Here is a 17,452-nt window from a genome sequence, read left to right on the forward strand (position 1 = left end):
AATCATTTGTTTTTCCGAGAAAAAATACTTTCAAAATTAAATTATTTTCTAAAAACAAGCAAAAGGAGAGTTAAAAAAACAGAAAAGAGAGCTGGTAGGTTTTAAAAATTGCCCGGCGGCCACCATGTCTGACCGAATATTTCACCGTATGGAAAAGCGCTTGTCCTGGGACCGTTTGATTTTCGCATACCTAACCTTTATAATTAAGTATGATATGAAAAACTGATTTTCAAACCAATGGCTAGACATTTTGAAATAAAATAAACAGTATCATTTGGCCAATTGGCTTTCCTAAATTTAGGTTTCTGGCTGTCCTCAACAGTCAACGGAATGAACTTCTATTCTCTATATATTCCATCTTAAAGGGAGAATGGAGATGTCTATGTTCATTTCATGTTCTGTCTTCGCATTTCGTCACTGCTAAGATCACCATCGATCGCAGCATCTCCATTCAAGGATCACTATACTTTCAATTCCAAATTATCAATCGCAAAACCGAAAGGCATATACAATTTTCCGGTGAAGAACGCTCATCATCGACTAATGGCTACTGCAGCGTAGGAGTCTTCGAATTTTCTTTCTCTGCAGATTTTTCAATTTTTTGTTTTCGTTTCTTCTGATTAATTTTTTGGAAATTTCTAGTTTTGATAAGAGCGTGCCAGAGAACTTGCTTCCCTCGCTGGATGCCACTTCTGAGCAGCCTCCTGTCTTCGATGGAGCCACAAGGTTTTCTTTTTTTGACTTCTCTAATTACAAGTTTAAAACCCCCTCTTCTTCTCATTTTTGCTTTGCACTTCACACTTCATTTGCTTAATTTTTATGCTACACAAATCATTATAAATTTTTAAGTTTTTTCCCTCTCACTTGAAGGCTGTATACGGCCTACTTATGTCCATATGCACAGCGAGCTTGGATCACCAGAAACTATAAGGTTGCTTAACTTACTTTCTTCATTACTTTGGTCTCTTTTTCAAAAGTTAAATCTTTTCTTTACCTTCAAGTACTGACGAATGATTTATGAGTTGCAGGGGTTACAAGACGACATCAAACTAGTTCCTCTAGATCTTCAAAACAGGCCTGCATGGTATGGAGAAAATGTTTACTCTGTCAATAAGGTCAGTATATATGTCAATTGAAAATAAAGGACTATTCTAGTTTTGTTGGGTTGTAATGAAATCTTCTTACTTGTTTTTAGGTACCAGCTTTGGAACACAACGGAAAAATAATTGGGGAAAGCCTTGACGTGATCAAATACCTCGATAGCAACTTCGAGGGGCAAAGTCTTCTTCCTGATGTAAGATAAGATGTGTATATTCTATCTATTTGCGTCAACTGTGATAGACAGCATTGTATATCGGTATCAGTTTGTCTGGATAGTTTGATTAAATTAATATTGTAAACTCTTGCAGGATCCTGCTAAAAAAGAGTTTGCTGATCAACTATTTTCCTACAGTGATACGTTCAACAAAAATGTGTTCACTTCATTTAAGGGAGATGCAGCAAAAGAAGTTGGTCAGTTCAGTTCTGGATCTTGCTGTGGTTATATGGTTTATATGATATATGCTGACTAAAGTAACTAATTTTGCTTTAGGTCCTGAATTTGATTACTTGGTAAATGCACTTACTAAATTCGATGATGGGCCATTCTTGCTCGGCCAATTCAGTTTGGTAAGTTGAAGTCTCAATTCTCTGTCGACATTTCTTCTTGCTAACATATTGAAAATGGATACTTTCTGTTAGGCTATTTGGAAATGTTTGTCATTGTCATAGATAAACCATTGTTATAAAGCATTATTGAGTCATCTCTCCTTTGACTTTGGAAAAAATTTGTGTTATCCAGGTTGATATAGTCTATATTCCATTTGTTGAAAGATTCCAAATCATATTATCAGAGATTTTCAAATATGATATAACTGCAGGCAGGCCTAAACTTGCAGCTTGGATTGAGGTATGATCTGTTTCTCTGCTTGTTAACTCAGCATTTCTGTTTATGCTGATGCTTTTCTCTCTGTGAAAGAGATATTTCCCCTATTCGATAAATGTCAATTTAGAAAAACTATAACTTTTAGATAGGGGAGGTTGTTGGGAGCCAAGATGGTCACTTTCTCTCACACAAATTTTGTGCAGGAAATGAACAAAATTCAGGCCTATAAGCTGACAAAAAGAGATCCAAATGTTTTTGTTGAGATATACAAAAAGCTCCTTGGGTGAGCCATTATATTTCATCTCAGAGCAATCATTACAATTCAATAATTTGCTTTAAGTCCATGGTGGTTGTGGCAAAGGATTGACACATTCAATTTCCTTTTTATCTTATTTGCAGGATCAGTAACGAATAAATGGTCTTGAAATTGGTTTACAGAGACTGAATAAGAGACTTCATTGCTCCGATGGGATGTTTCTTTATTGAATAAAATATTGTGTTTAAATGTTAGGGATAGAATAGAAGTGCTCGTCTTTTTTTGAATTCTGAAAATCGTCTTAATTATATTGTGTTTGAATTGTCTACCAGTGTTTCTTGAGTTATAAATAAAGAGCAAACCTTTCTGTTACTACTTCTCTTTTTCTTAATCTCAGTTAATTTGATTAATAAGTATTAACTGTTAAACTGTTAATCTTTCTTCTTCCATGTTCCTTGCCTGAGATGCTTCAATTTAGGATCATAGATTTATGGGAGATTCAGAATGAAGATATGTGTGTATGTCCTTGACAATTGTAGTTGAACGAGAGTTTACCATGAATATGAATCCAGTAACAGTGTGAGTGTTAATGGTTCAGTTTGTTTCGATTTCGAGACTTATCGAAGCCAAATCAATAATAAAGTTTTATAAAAATTCAAATCGAACCGAATCATGAAAAATATTTAAATTAATTAAGTCTATGTATGTGGCTTTGTTCGGTTTGGTGTTATTTGTTATGTCCTTATTATATTTTTTCAATTGAAAAAAATAATTAAAGATCATAGTTTAATCAATACATTAATATGTATTAATATACTTTCAATGTATGAACTCTCCACATGTGGGTTTAATTTATCAAAATATCATAATCTTTACAAGTTTTTGCTAAGTTGGTTCTGTTTTGGCATTTCCATTTTATAATAATAGCACAATCATTGCAAACTGCAAATACAAAAGCACTTCCATCATTTTTTTTAAGTATAATATCTCATTATTGAAGAAATAAAAAAATTAATTAATATATAATAAAATTCTTTATGTTATTTAAATATTAAATTATATTCCCATTTAGTGAGCAGTACATTGTACTTAGAAATATATAGGCTAAATATACAATTATTTTTAATTAAAAACTGTTTTTTTGTTAAATAAAAAATAATATAACATATTATCATCTAAAAAATTACAAAAAATAAGAATTCTTTATCCTTAACATATAAATAAACAATATAAAAATTCAAAATATTTATTAAAAAGTATTATTTTATTAATTTAATTTTTATGCTATGTTTGAATAATACATTTATGAACTACTTTTTCCAGAACGTATAAAACGTTTGTCTGAACACTATGAATGTGTCCCAATTTTACGGAGCAATTCAGTTCTCTCTCTTCCCACTCCCACTGCGTCACTGCTAAGATCACCATCTTGGCTTCACCAACTCTATATAAGGAGGACACTGCATAATCAAATTCCATATTATCACTCACAGAAACAAAAGGCGTAGAGAATTCTCAAGAGAAGAAGCATACACAAATGGCTGCTACTGCGTGAGAATCTGAATCTTCAAATTTTAATTCTTTGTAGTTTTTTCTAAATTTCTTTCATTCTTTTTGAATTAACTAATGTATTTTTTGGAATTTTCAAGCCTGGATAAGAGTGTGCCAGAGAACTTGCCTCCTGTCTTGGATGCCAGTGCCGAGCAGCCTCCACTCTTCAACGGAACCACAAGGTTTCCCCTTTTTCCTTCTTCTCAATCGGAGCATTCTGTCTTTTTTTCTGTTTTGGCTACGTATTGTAACTATCACAAGAAAATATTTGTTTTTGCCGCTATTTTTAAAATTTTTTTTCCCTTTGAAGGCTGTATACCGCCTACATATGTCCATATGCACAGCGAGTGTGGATCACCAGAAACTATAAGGTTGCTTAATTTACTCTCTTGCCACTTTGGGATCTCTTCAAAAGTTTCTCTTTTTCCCATTTCTTTCCAGAACTGATTGATGATTTGAGAGGTGCAGGGACTACAAGACAAGATCAAACTAGTTCCTCTAGACCTTCAAAACAGGCCTGCATGGTATGGGGAAAAAGTTTACCCTGCCAATAAGGTCAGTATAGCTGATACATCTTCTTTTTTTATTATTTTTTCATGAATTGGTGCTAGCTTAGCTACAATAACATATTGTTGTATTAATTTTCTCAGTTCTGGAGTACTGCGGTTGTTTGGAAGGCATTAAAATAAAACAAACTGTTTACTATTTTATATTTTGGCGTATGAAAGTTGGGAGTAAGGCGATCTATGTTTTGTTGTGGAAATGTCAATAAAATGAAATCCATTTTCTTAGATTGTATATAAGAATTGCAGAGTTTTTGAAATATATTTCTTTTTATTTGAATGACTCAAACTTAGGGCAAATCATATGTTTTTATTTATGTTCTTATACTGTTATTATTGTATTTGCTTTGATTATCTACACTAAAATTGGGATGAGAATTGCCATCCATTTTCTTTGCTAACCCATTTTCCAAGTGAACCGAGCTTGCTCTAAAAAGAAATATTCGTGGAACTTATTGTTTTTGGAGCTAATAAGCTCTTGTATAGTTTAATATTTGAACTAGTTGAGCAGAACACTGCACTTCTCTTGAACTTTATCTCATTATGCTAATTTCATATTGTTGTTGGTGAAGATATTAAGGAGATTTTCTAGTTTTCTAGGATGACAATGAAAATGCTCTTGTTAATTTGAAGGTGCCATCTTTGGAGCACAATGGAAAAGTCACTGGGGAGAGTCTTGATCTGATTAAATACCTTGATAGCAACTTTGAAGGGGAATCTCTTCTTCCTGATGTAAGACGTATAGTATGAAACTATTAAAGGTCACATTCTAAGTTTGTCTGTTTGTGTAAGAAGATGGACTAATTAGTGCTGTAATTATTGCAGGATCCTGCTAAGAAAGAGTTTGCTGAAGAGTTATTTTCCTACACCGATACATTCACTAGTATTGTTCTTACTTCATTTAAGGGAAAAGCAGCAGAAGAAGCTGGTCAGTTCTAGAACTTGCTGTTGTTGTGGGTTCCTTTCCATGTATAAACTGTGCCAACTGAAATACTCCCTTTATTTAGGTCCTGCTTTTGATTACTTGGAAAATGCTCTTCATAAATTTGATGATGGGCCATTCTTCCTTGGCCAATTCAGTTTGGTAAGTTGCACTTTCATTTTATGTTGATTGTTCTTCTGTATTTCACGATTTGGAAATGCATGCTATAAGTAAACTAGTGTCATAATATATATATCTGATTATTCTGCTTCTGACTTCGATAAAATTTTATCTTCTCTAGGTAGATATAGCCTATGCACCATTTGTTGAAAGATTCCAAGCCTTCTTATCAGAGGTATTCAAATATGATATCACTGCAGGCAGGCCTAAACTTGCAGCATGGATTGAGGTATGGTCGGTTTCTGTCCTATGTACTCGGCCTTTCTGTTTGAGCTTGTGCTTTATGTGAAAGAGATCTATTTCCATATTCAATGATTGTCAATTTAGAATTACTATACTTCTGAGACGTTCTTCTTCTGTGTCTCTCTGCTATTCTAATTCACTCACATCTCTCACATTTCCATTTCCTTAATTTCTTAAGCTTAAGCTTATGAACAACAAGTTGCTTCTCATATTCCAAATAAATCTAAGGAATTCATTTAGTAAAAATAAAAGTATCACTGTCTTTTTGCTATAGTAATAAAAGGTGACACTATAAATTTTGTACTCAATTCTTACATTGAACTAGGATTTTGTAAAATGATTGGTGGTGGTTTGTTGGGGTATGAGGTTTTTATTGTTGTTTGGTCTGAAAATCCCATGTGCAGGAGATAAACAAGATTGAGGCTTACAAGCAGACAAAAAGAGATCCTAAAGAGTTTGTTGAATTATACAAGAAGCGGTTTCAGGTTACCCATCAAACCTTATCTCTATCTGACAATGTAATAATTTGCTTTAATAAATTCATGGTGGTTGTGGCAAGAAGATTGACATTCAATGTCTTTTCCTTATTTTTGCAGATTCAGTAATTAGCAATTGCAATGGTCTTGAATTGACTGACGTTGCTCTCCATATGAACAAAATAAGAGACTTTGAGATAGAAAATTAGAAATGCACTTGTCTAGATTCTTGATTCCTCAAACTCATGTTCCTATTGATAATTGTCTACCTCTATGTATCTTTTATGAATAAGGAGCAACCTTTTTGCTGTATTATTATTATTTTTTTTAAATAATATTACTAAAACTATGATATTTTAATTGCTCAACACTAGATTTTTAAGATTCCTATTTACTTTGAAGAATTCTTTAATGGAAAAAGTAAAATATTATGTTAAATAATCTAAAAGATTTTGATTAATACTATTTAAAAATCTAAATGTTTAGATGTATAAAATAAATATTTTATGTAAATTGAATAATTTTCATAATAAAAAATGGGGAAATAAAAATGACCTACCATGAAAATTACTATTTTTACGAAAAAAAAATATAAAATTTAAGAATCCAATTGAAACAATAAATAAAAGTTCACAATTTAACATACAAAACAGAATATATTCAAAATTTTTAAAATTATATTTTTTTTCCCCTAATAATAGTTATATTGTATCATATTATTTAAAATAATATTATATATTTATAAAATAAATAAATAATATAATACAAAACCGGGAATAAAGTGCGGGTATAATATTAGGCATGGCCGGTTCAATGAACAGCCGGTTCGAGATGTTTAAAATTTTGAACCGGAACCGACCCTTGAATCTCCGGTTCGGTTCCGGTTCCAGCGCGGTTCAGCACGGTTCCGGCGAACCGACGGTTCAAATTACGGTTCCGATTCGGTTCCAGCATTACGCAAATTTTAAAAAAAAATAATAAAATTTTGATTCCGAATTCATGAATAAATAATAATTTTAAAATGTTTAAATTTTATTAACTAAATAAATTATTATAAAATTTTAAAACAAAAACTTCTATTAATTTAGAACTATTATTACATTAAATTTACAAATTTTGCTAACTCACTAATATAGAAAATTCTAATGTTTTTATTTTGGGCTTGAATTAAATTAAAATTGAAAAATTTTAATTTAATTACCTACGTATCCTCTTGAAAATTAGAGAAAATCAAAGCCCACATAGTTCTTTTTTTTATTATTACATTGGAAAATAACCTCCCAATTATTAAAATTAATTTTAGTCATCCGTGCCACTAGTCCCCGTTAATGAGTCGGAATCATCATCGTCGCTTGAATTTTGCTGGTCTTGAGTTCTCAACACCGCTCTAGTCCAATCGTCAACACACTCCTGCATTTCCACATTATTTGGCGATAATCTTGACCGTGCTGGATCTAAAATTTGTCCACCCGCACTAAAAGCTTGTTCCACTGCAACAGTAGAAATTGGACAAGCAATGATATCTTTTGCAAATGAAGCTAAGACTGGAAAGCGATTTGCATGCTTTTTCCACCAACCCAAAATATCAAATTTTGTTAGGTCTTCATTCGCATCATCACCTAAAAACTGAAAATCTGTGCTAATATATTTCTCAATTTTTGTGTATGAATGTAGACCCTCCCTTGATTTTTTTGAAACATTTTGTATGAAGGTGAATTGTGTAGAATGAAATTTTTTTCTTTTTACAAATGAACTATTATTTTTTTCTTTTTACAGATGAACTATTATACATGAATAGTCCATTTGTAAAAAGAAAAAAAATTATATGTAAAAAAAAAAAGGTTCAAATGGCTAGTTTGAACCTTTTTTTTCTACCAATTACGTCAAATGATTTAATGATATTGCTTTTTTTTCACTACTTTTTATAAATTATGTATGATTGTGTTCTTCTTTTCATCATAAATCAAATCAAATCAAGTGATATAAATTTTTTTATAAAAAATTTTAAGTAACAAATAATTTTATTTGTGAATCTGGTTCGAACCGAACCGAAACTGCCGGTTAACCGTCGATTTTGGGCCGATTCAGGTTCATTTTTAACATTCACATGAACCTTAACCGGTCCTTGAACCATCGGTTCCGGTTCAAAATTTTAAACAATAATTTTGATCTGATTTTAATTCATCTACAATATAATTCGATTCTGATTAAAACCGAACTGGTGGCTATGCATACGGTATATTAGCTCGTAAAGATTAATAGAATGCCAGCATCCAATATGGATATAACAGCAACGGTCAAAGTGTGTGTTAATTTAATTGGGTGACGTGTGCTGGTAAAAGTGCGCCACGTTAGGCGCACGGAGGCAGGCAGCAAAGCAAGTCCCGAATTAAAGCGAAACCAGAAACCCGCGAAAGAAGCAGCACGTGACAATCGTTGTTGTCTGTTGGACAAATTTCGAGGGAAAAATGGAGTCAGCAGCTCAACACTTCGAAGCCGGAAATTTTTGATCCTTTGATCGAAGATGGCGGAGAAGAACTTCAATCTCCTCCACACTTCCCAAGGCAGAAGGTAACAATATTTTCATTTTCAAATGGCTGTCCACGCGTCGCTTAACGCTAAACTTTCTCAAAGATCAAAACTCACTTGGATTGATTGATTGATATCTAAATTTTTATTTTCTGCAACACAAATTTAGAATTTTGTTTCCTTGTTCTAATAGTAGTAGGGCAAGGATAGGGTAAGGTTAGATTGTCTGTCTGTTTGTTAGATTATGTGGTATGAGGGATGGACTTGTAAGGTTGTTTTGAAAGAGAGGAGAGCTATGGGAAGTAGAATTGGAATTCTACGTGAAGTATGTTGTTGTCCTTGTTGAGTAGGCGCTCATTGGATGTTGATTCCAGGCAAGTTTTGTAATAAATTCTGCTTATGTTGAGGATCGAATCGTATTAGAATTTTGGAATATTTATGTATTAATTTTTGCATTTGGGTTTCTAATTAATTATCATGATTTCCGACAGGGATGCTTATGGATTTGTTTTGAGACCTCAACACATACAACAATATAGACAATACATTAGTATCTACAAGGTATAAATCCCTTTGATATTTGTTAGGAATAATAAATTGAAAAATTGAAGTGAATTAAGCAGTTCATTACATTTGGATTTTTAAGTATAAAATGTAAATCCACACTTCTTAAATCTCACTAGCAAAGATACGTTTTAAGTAATTTTCTTATCAATTTACAACTGCTGCACTTGTGTTTGGAAGTAAGTAGTGAATCTATTATTGTTTCAGCAAAGGTTAAGACGGCAAATTTTTTTCCTGATAAAGCAAATTTCAGGTTTAGAGAGGCACTCATTTTCCATTGTAATTTTAGAAGATATGCAACGTGTTATCTTTGTGCTTCATGTCAAATTGTCTTTTAAGATGTTACTTTTTTGGATAGTTCCATCAAGTTTTTCCATTGAGAACAGACTCGAATTAGAATCAATAAAGGTAAAAGGTACTTTTTCTCCTCAGCTTAGTATTGTATTCATGATTTCAGGAGGAAGAAGAGGAAAGATCAGAGAAATGGGAGATTTTTCTTCAACATCAATTAGAATCTAGTCAGTTTTGCTTAGCTGAAGAGGAATCCAGAGAGAGATTGCAGGCTGAAACTACTGGCTTGGATGAACAGATCATTTCAGAAAGGGGCCTAGAGGGGAATGATTGTAGTTGGAAGAAGTCTGATTTTGATGGTTCAACAGACTGTGATCCTAAAAAGGAGTTGCAATTTTCAGAGGAACCTGTGAGACAGGCCCAATTTTCAGGGGAATGTCAAAAAGAGGAGCAGTCTTCAGAAGAGCCTGAAAACCAGACACAACTTTCCAAAGAACCTGGAAAGGAGGACCATATATCAGGGGAATCTGAACAAGTGGTACAGAATTTGGAAGAACCAGAAAAAGAGGTGCAGCTTCCAGAAGAACCCAAAAGGGAGGAGCCGCTTTCAAAACAAACAAAGGCTGGTAAGGTTCAAATATGGTCACGAATTAGACTCTCTCTCCATGCCATTGAGAGTACAATGAGTTCACGTGTTAAGAACATAAAGAATATGAAAGGCAATCAGAATAGTTCAAGTAGAGATCAACTTCTGTCAATAAAAGAGGCAGAAGTTGTAGGAGAAGAACCAAAGGATGATGTTGAGGGAGATGTTTTTGTTAAGGACAGTTCAGATGAAAAGGTTGATACACCTCTACAAGAAAATTCTGCACATGTTGAGAAATCTCCAGAGCTGTTCTTTCCTTGGAAACAAGAACTTGAGTTCCTTGTTCGTGGGGGAGTGCCAAAGGATCTCAGAGGAGAGGTAAAGCTGACACAACTTAGTTTGTCAATGACTCAATGTGCTTTTAGTTATTTGTAACATAAATTCATATTCATCATGCTTCATCCTGTAGGTATGGCAAGCCTTTGTCGGTGTAAAGGCACGCCGAGTGGAGAGGTATTATGAGGAGTTGCTGGCTGAAGAATCTAATGCTGATGAAAGCAATGACCTTAGTAACTCAACCAGCGTCCCCATGAAGTGGAAAAGGCAGATTGAGAAGGTCGTTAGATGCATGCGCCTTGGACTTTATCCTTCAGTCTTTTAAATTTGTAGGTGCTGCTTCTTTTGCTTTCAATTGCAATCCAGGTTTCTCCCTAGAATGATTTTTATGTTTATATTGCAGGATATACCACGAACTTTCCCAGGTCATCCTGCTTTGGATGAGCATGGCAGGGATTCCTTGAGGCGTCTACTGTTAGCATATGCACGGCATAATCCCTCTGTTGGGTATTGTCAGGTAGTTGGCGACCACTTTCTTTGTGCATACAAACTTTACCCAGACAAATTTTTATTTTACTTGCTTCCATATTTCCAATTTGGATCGAATTTTGTGTAGTCACTGCTTTTATGAGTCTCCTGAACTCCATGACAATTATCAACTGTTGAAAATAAATAAATAAATAACAGAGAATGTCTTGGAAATCTCCCCCTCTCTCTCTCTCTTGATTCTCCTCTTTCTTTCTCTCTTCCCTCACTTCTTCTCTCTCTGTCGTTTGTTCTTTCACTTTGGATCTTTATAGCTGATGTCTGATTCTGGACGCCCATTTGTTTTGGACATTCTTCTTTTGTTTATATAATAAACAAATTGAAAGTAAAGAGATCATAGCTTCACCAAGGTTCTGATGCTGGTTCCAGGATTATATCCAAATCAAATTCTAATCAGCCAACCATAACAATGACAAAAAATATGAGGCAGTAACAGAAAATAGAAAATTTCAATACTATTAAAGTTATATTTACTTTGAGTTTTTGAGGTTCGAGCATGTCAATGCTTTGGTTTCTTTTCTGAATGAAGTCCTTGTCACTCAAGAAGTATTTTTTTAATAGATTTGAATTTGATTTTCTTGCAAGTCAACGTCATTGGCGTGCTTAACTTTGGCAAGTGATTGTGTTCTGTTGTAAACTTTATCACTTGCTTCACTTGGTTGTCTTCTTACTATATAACCCTTGTATTTACTTCATTTAAAGGGAACCATCAAACAGCTACTTGATTAAAATAGATTGGTATAATCATTCTCATTATTTACTTAGTTTGAAAATAAATGCAGGCAATGAATTTCTTTGCTGGATTATTGCTACTTCTGATGCCTGAGGAAAATGCCTTTTGGTATGTTGGAGAAGCTCTATCTCCTTTTTTTTTTTAGGCAGAAAAGCACTAAAAAGAATTATGGAAAGATTATTGACCAGAGCATAATATATGAATGGTCACTGTTTATATCTGGAGTAAAGTTATATTCTCTCTTTCTCATGACACAAGATTTCATTTCTCTCTTCATTGTTGACTTGAAAATTAGCAAATTATCTGTTTCTCAGTTCCCTAATATAAATGAATGCACCATATATCTATTTGTACATTCATGATATGCACAAATGCACATTACAATTATATGCGGATAAGCTTGATGGACTGGTATGTTTTGCTGGAATCTCTCAGGACTTTGGTGGGCATTATCGATGACTATTTTGATGGCTACTACACAGAAGAAATGATAGAATCTCAGGTCTGAGGCATTCCTTGAAAAAGCATTTGTTTTTTGCTTTAGCGTATTTTTGGATTATGGTAGGTCAATTTTTTATGTGGAAAGTGATGACTTTCTGTTATTTGATAAGTTATTTATGTGGTTAGGTGGATCAACTTGTTTTTGAAGAGTTGATGCGAGAAAGATTTCCTAAATTGGGTTTGTCCTTGCATAAAGCTGGCTATGCTTAGTATCATGTTTTACGATTCTTCTCACATAAATCTCTAGGAATAATTTTCATCTCATTTGTACCTCTTGTGCAGTTAATCATCTGGATTACTTGGGAGTGCAGGTGGCATGGATCTCTGCACCTTGGTTCCTTTCCATCTTTGTCAATATGATTCCTTGGGAAAGTGGTGAGCTTGTGGCAGTTTGATTTGGCATAAAATCTTATATAGAATTTTGATTTATTTAATTTATGTTTTCTTTGTTCTCTTGCTTCAATATTGACACTGAACCATAATGGTTCCTTTTTCAGTTCTCCGAGTTTGGGATGTTCTCCTTTATGAAGGAAATAGGGTGATGATGTTTCGAACTGCACTTGCTTTAATGGAATTATATGGTACTGGTGTTAATTTATATTATAATAAGAAGTATTATTACTTTCTTTATGCTATGATTTCAGTCTTTCTGTTTCAAGGGGTGAAGAATTCTGTTCCATGCAATTCTTTTAGGTCCTGCCTTAGTGACAGCTAAAGATGCTGGGGATGCAATTACTTTGTTGCAATCACTTACAGGGTCAACATTTGACAGCAGCCAGCTTGTTTTTACTGCTTGTATGGGGTTTTTGGCTGTAAATGAAGCTAAATTACAAGAATTGAGAGAAAAGCATAGACCGGCTGTACTGCTGGTAATAGAGGAAAGATCAAAAGGGGGTAGAGCTTGGAAGGATTCAAAGGTTGCTTCTAAGTTGTACAGTTTTAAGCGCGATCCTGGAGAAGGAAAAAAGACTGGTGAAGGAGGTGAGTCTAAATTGGAGAATCAGTCCTCTAATCTGGATGGTGTAACCGCTAAATCTGAAGGAGATTCATTACCAGATCTTCAGGAACAGGTGCATTTCTCTTTTTCTTCTTTGTACTTCAGTACTGCCTTATTGAAGTGTATGGAATCTGTCAACCAGAATGCTAGTTGAATATTTAGAAAAATCTGTATCAGTCATTGATATCGTTGTCAGGTCTGACTCAATTTTTTTTTTTTAAAATTATAACACCCACATCAGGTGATGTGAACTGCTTAGATATAGTCATTAACTCTTACAGTGTCAACATAACGGTTCAGTTTAATAACGTGATAAAGAATTAACATATTCATGTTAAAATATATGAATTGACATTTTTAATAATATAAACTGATGCCAACTATAGAAACATGGATGTGCGTGATATATGAAAAGGCAACATGGTAAATATTATTAATTTTAAGCATTTGACAATGACTCTCTCTCTCAGGTATTAACTTCATCATCACAAGTTTATATAGCTGCATAATTATCAAAAACAAGAATTGCTTGGCAGAAAATATATTCTTACTTTTAACTGACCATTGTCAAATATTCCATAATTGAATAATGTGCAGGTATTCAAGTAAGCTTGTAGCATTTTGCTTGAAATATTAGAAAAAGTGCAAGTTATTGTTTTCCACTCATTTTAAATTTCAGCCGTAACAGCTATTGTGCAGGTGGTTTGGTTGAAGGTAGAATTGTGCAGGTTGCTGGAGGAGAAAAGATCTGCCATACTCAGGTTAGTACCTTTTTTGGAGTCTAATTTTACATCTTTCAAGGATGTAGCTGCTTTATTGCGTATATATAGTGAAGATAACACAACAAACATGACTGCAGTAAGGTAAAAAAGGAAATGTTAGTGTCCTGGTAGCCCACTCAATCCTGTTAGATCCCATTGTTTATTTGCATTGACTATTCTGCAGTTATGGTGTCTTAACCTGCATTTCTTTTTCTTCCCAAAAAAAAAAAAAAGAAAGAAAAAACTGCATTGTTTAATTTAACCCTCTTTCTTGTGTTGCTCATATTCTCATAAGCATTAATTTTCATTGACACGCACACTCTGTCTAATTTTCTTTCTATCAGTTGTTTCCTTAAGCGCTATTCATTGCAGCAATGGACATTCATGTTAGCTGATAGTTGGAAATCAGTTCCAAAGTTAGGACTGCCTTACAACAATAATTGTAATTCCTTGTTTACCAATCCATTTCATCTTGTGCATGCACCCATGAAAATCGCATTCTATTTATGAGCAGATCTGAGGAGCTGGAGACAGCATTCATGGAGATGGTCCAGGAAGATAATAGACGGCAACTGAGTGCAAAGGTACATTTAATATTGATTTGGACAACTGTTAATCCAGGTTTGGAGGTTTTTGTCCTGTTTTTAGAATTTTCCCAGTCATCTGCGTACATTTCATGGACCTGTGTAGTTGAATACCCTGTATAAAGCATTACAAATCCATCAGGCAAATTCTGTCAATAATGTTGTGATTTGTATTCTTTGATGTTTGGATTGATGGAGATTGCTGCACAATTTCTTTAGAGATCTTGTCTTCTGTTTTATTTGAAATTTAAATCCTAAATGACTAAACCTAGTACACTAGGTTTCTATTGTGGATTGGTATGGAACTGATTAAGAGAAGCCCATTAAGTACCCAATCAATTTAAGAAGTATAAAAGGAAAGTAATTCATTGATAGATCCACCAAGGCACCAAAATAAAGATTATCTTCGCTTTGAGCTAGGAAAATAGTAATGAAGTATAGAAACTGTTCTATCTATTTGAGCTTCTTCCTTATGAAACTTGAGATTTATTCTGCAGATTGAAGAATTGGAGCAAGAGGTAGCTGATCTGCGAGAAGCCCTTGCTGACAAGGAAGAACAGGAAGCTGCAATGCTTGAGGTTAACATTTCGTAATATTTTCTTTGATGATTGAATATTCACTTGCATCTAGTTCTTGAAGAATGCAATACATTTATTCTATAAGGAATCCTACATATTTTGCAGATTATTTATCATTTTGTAGGTCCTGATGCGGGTAGAGCAAGAACAGAGGATAACTGAAGAAGCTCGTATAAATGCTGAGCAAGATGCAGCTGCTCAAAGATATGCAGTAACTGTACTTCAGGTAGCTTCTAGCTTTCTAGCGTTCTTCTTGTTTAGCAGTGCAACTGTTTGGTTGCAGATATGCATTTGTGGAAAATGAAAAGATTTTCAAATAGTTTTGTGGATTCGAATAAGCTACCCATTTATCTTCTAAGTTAACTTTACAGATAAATGAGTCTTCCTAGTACTTCATTAGCGAACTAAATCTTACCAAGACGCTCAACACATTCAGAGGCTTTTTTTTAGATGCATATTTATTAACACTGCCTTGTTCCTGGTTATGTTTTATCTCAATTGTTCTTTTTGGATGTTGATCTAAGCTTGAAATTAATTTAGTCCTTGCATCGTTGTGGATTTGATAAATGCTAAACAACTAGTCCTTCATATAGTTTGTTCTATATCCACCTTCCTATGCCAAATTTTTATGGCTGTTAAAAACGGCTATTTAATGAGACTGCTGCAACTTCTTCGTGGAAGGTTATTTTGTTTTTCTCTCTGCACAGAATCAACAATAGAGGCTGCATTGATGTAATAATATATTTCACTTGCTATCTTTACGATATGCTATTATATCAATTCACATCAAAACAATAATATGTGCAGGATAAATATGAGATGGCCATGGCTTCACTTGCTCAGATGGAGAAAAGAGTGGTTATGGCAGAATCAATGTTAGAGGCTACCATAAATTACGAATCTGGACAAGCTAAAGCACAATCTTCTCCACGGTACAGAAGAAAAATCATCACTATTTTCTATATTTTTCTAATTGCTGAGGTATGTAATGATTGAAAATAATTGGTTCTGCATTGCGTGAATATGTGTGACTATGAGAACTCTTATTAAATTGACACTTTTACATACCCCTTTTGACAAGTCCAGAGCTAACAATGAAATTGTAAAATGAAACATTCCTGAAAATCCTTGTAAAAAGCCTCTAGACGTTTGACTTTCCAATGAATAAATGTTTAAATTACATCTAACTAGTTTTAGTGAAAGCTGAAATGCTAACAACTCCTTTCTGCATGATAGTTCTTTCATGCTTTACGGCCTTGTGATTTTTAATAAACAACAACATGCAGGACTCAAGATTGTGTTTGGCATTATTACAAAGTGTCAGTCTCCCTCAAAATAAATAAATAAATAGATTGCATGCTAAACTTGTTATAAGTTTTATAATAGCTTCCTTGCAATTGAAAGATATGCATTGACAGGTGAGCACCCTTTTTAAGTGTTCCTTTTTCAATGGCCATGAGTCTCCAGGGAATGCTAAAAGAGTAGGATACTGGGGATTTATGTCTCAATTTGAGTGTATTTGTGACTCTAAGTGGCAACTACTTTATATATGCAACTTGCAGGTCAGCCCGTAATCAAAGTTCCACAGGAGAAAGCCCCAGAAGAAGGATTAGCTTATTGAAATTTGGCCTCGGTTGGCGCGACAAGAACAAGGCAAGCGTTTTTTTTACTTGCACCCTATTTTTTGGTGGCTGTAAAAACATGAGAGAGGGAGCATAGCATAGAAAAATACTAAATAAAAAATATTGTTGAATGGAAAACTTGACAAGTGTTTTGTTAAAACTTGGTTTAAGGTAGCAATGTATACAGTCCCAAACGTGAACTGTTTTTATTTTGTGTGACAGGACAAATCGAACGAGGAGATCGGAGATGGTGTATCCAGTAGCAATGAGGGATGAGATCCAAGTACATAGCAGGCTGGAATAAAGAAAGCAAAGACCAGAGAAGAACTTTTAGCAGAGAATTTTGTCTGTAATTATGCACTTCATATTATTGTGTACATTGAAATTGAATTGATAAAAGTAAACTTACATATTGTCTAATGTAAATAAGATTATCTACTATATAATTATACATTATACTTTATTCAATTTATTTTGCTATTGGAGAATTGTTTTTTTTTTTTTTTTTTATCATTAATAAACCGTAGGTTCTTTGTTTTTTCAATATTTGCAATTTTATTTTTAAATTTTGATTTTTTTTTTGGTAAAAAAAAAAAAAATACCATGTTTAACATAACATCATTCATAATTCATTAACATTCTTTCTTTCTTCTTTTATTATAAAACTTGAAAGCTTAAATTAGTGAAGCAAATCGAAAGAGAAACTATA

At 33.6% G+C, this 17,452-nt stretch overlaps 3 protein-coding genes across 4 annotated transcripts; all 3 read left to right on the top strand.

Annotated features, from left to right (window-relative positions):
• Window positions 1-140: 140 nt before the first annotated feature.
• LOC105642147 (glutathione S-transferase L3) lies at window positions 141-2,552 on the top strand. The gene is made up of 10 exons (XM_012226859.4): window positions 141-557; window positions 643-726; window positions 871-931; window positions 1,029-1,115; window positions 1,196-1,294; window positions 1,410-1,512; window positions 1,592-1,668; window positions 1,841-1,948; window positions 2,128-2,207; window positions 2,324-2,552. The coding sequence occupies exons 1-10, from the start codon at window positions 394-396 to the stop codon at window positions 2,337-2,339; spliced, it is 879 nt and encodes a 292-aa protein (XP_012082249.1). The 5' UTR covers window positions 141-393; the 3' UTR covers window positions 2,340-2,552.
• Window positions 2,553-3,574: 1,022 nt separating this feature from the next.
• LOC105642149 (glutathione S-transferase L3) lies at window positions 3,575-6,483 on the top strand. The gene is made up of 10 exons (XM_012226860.4): window positions 3,575-3,731; window positions 3,830-3,913; window positions 4,042-4,102; window positions 4,200-4,286; window positions 4,928-5,026; window positions 5,120-5,222; window positions 5,302-5,378; window positions 5,518-5,625; window positions 6,044-6,124; window positions 6,236-6,483. Exons 1-10 carry the CDS (start codon window positions 3,718-3,720, stop codon window positions 6,242-6,244), a joined length of 723 nt encoding a protein of 240 aa, XP_012082250.1. The 5' UTR covers window positions 3,575-3,717; the 3' UTR covers window positions 6,245-6,483.
• A 2,035-nt stretch (window positions 6,484-8,518) lies between these two features.
• LOC105642150 (Ypt/Rab-GAP domain of gyp1p superfamily protein) lies at window positions 8,519-17,211 on the top strand. 2 transcript variants are annotated; one of them, XM_012226861.4, is made up of 18 exons: window positions 8,522-8,686; window positions 9,136-9,205; window positions 9,666-10,463; window positions 10,555-10,701; window positions 10,825-10,938; window positions 11,750-11,808; window positions 12,136-12,202; window positions 12,328-12,379; window positions 12,484-12,576; window positions 12,699-12,782; window positions 12,895-13,271; window positions 13,898-13,959; window positions 14,474-14,543; window positions 15,041-15,121; window positions 15,246-15,347; window positions 15,929-16,053; window positions 16,684-16,774; window positions 16,966-17,211. In XM_012226861.4, the coding sequence occupies exons 1-18, from the start codon at window positions 8,640-8,642 to the stop codon at window positions 17,017-17,019; spliced, it is 2,493 nt and encodes an 830-aa protein (XP_012082251.1). In that variant the 5' UTR covers window positions 8,522-8,639; the 3' UTR covers window positions 17,020-17,211. The 2 variants fall into 2 exon arrangements, 1 of the variants encoding a protein (XP_012082251.1); XR_002285373.3 differs by lacking the exons at window positions 16,684-16,774; window positions 16,966-17,211 and having other exon boundaries at window positions 8,519-8,686; window positions 15,227-15,347.
• The last annotated feature ends 241 nt before the right edge of the window (window positions 17,212-17,452 follow it).

Source organism: Jatropha curcas, chromosome 2 (assembly GCF_041381405.1).
Source record: "Jatropha curcas cultivar XTBG-Jc1 chromosome 2, XTBG_Jcur_1.0, whole genome shotgun sequence".
Taxonomy (NCBI): domain Eukaryota; kingdom Viridiplantae; phylum Streptophyta; class Magnoliopsida; order Malpighiales; family Euphorbiaceae; genus Jatropha; species Jatropha curcas.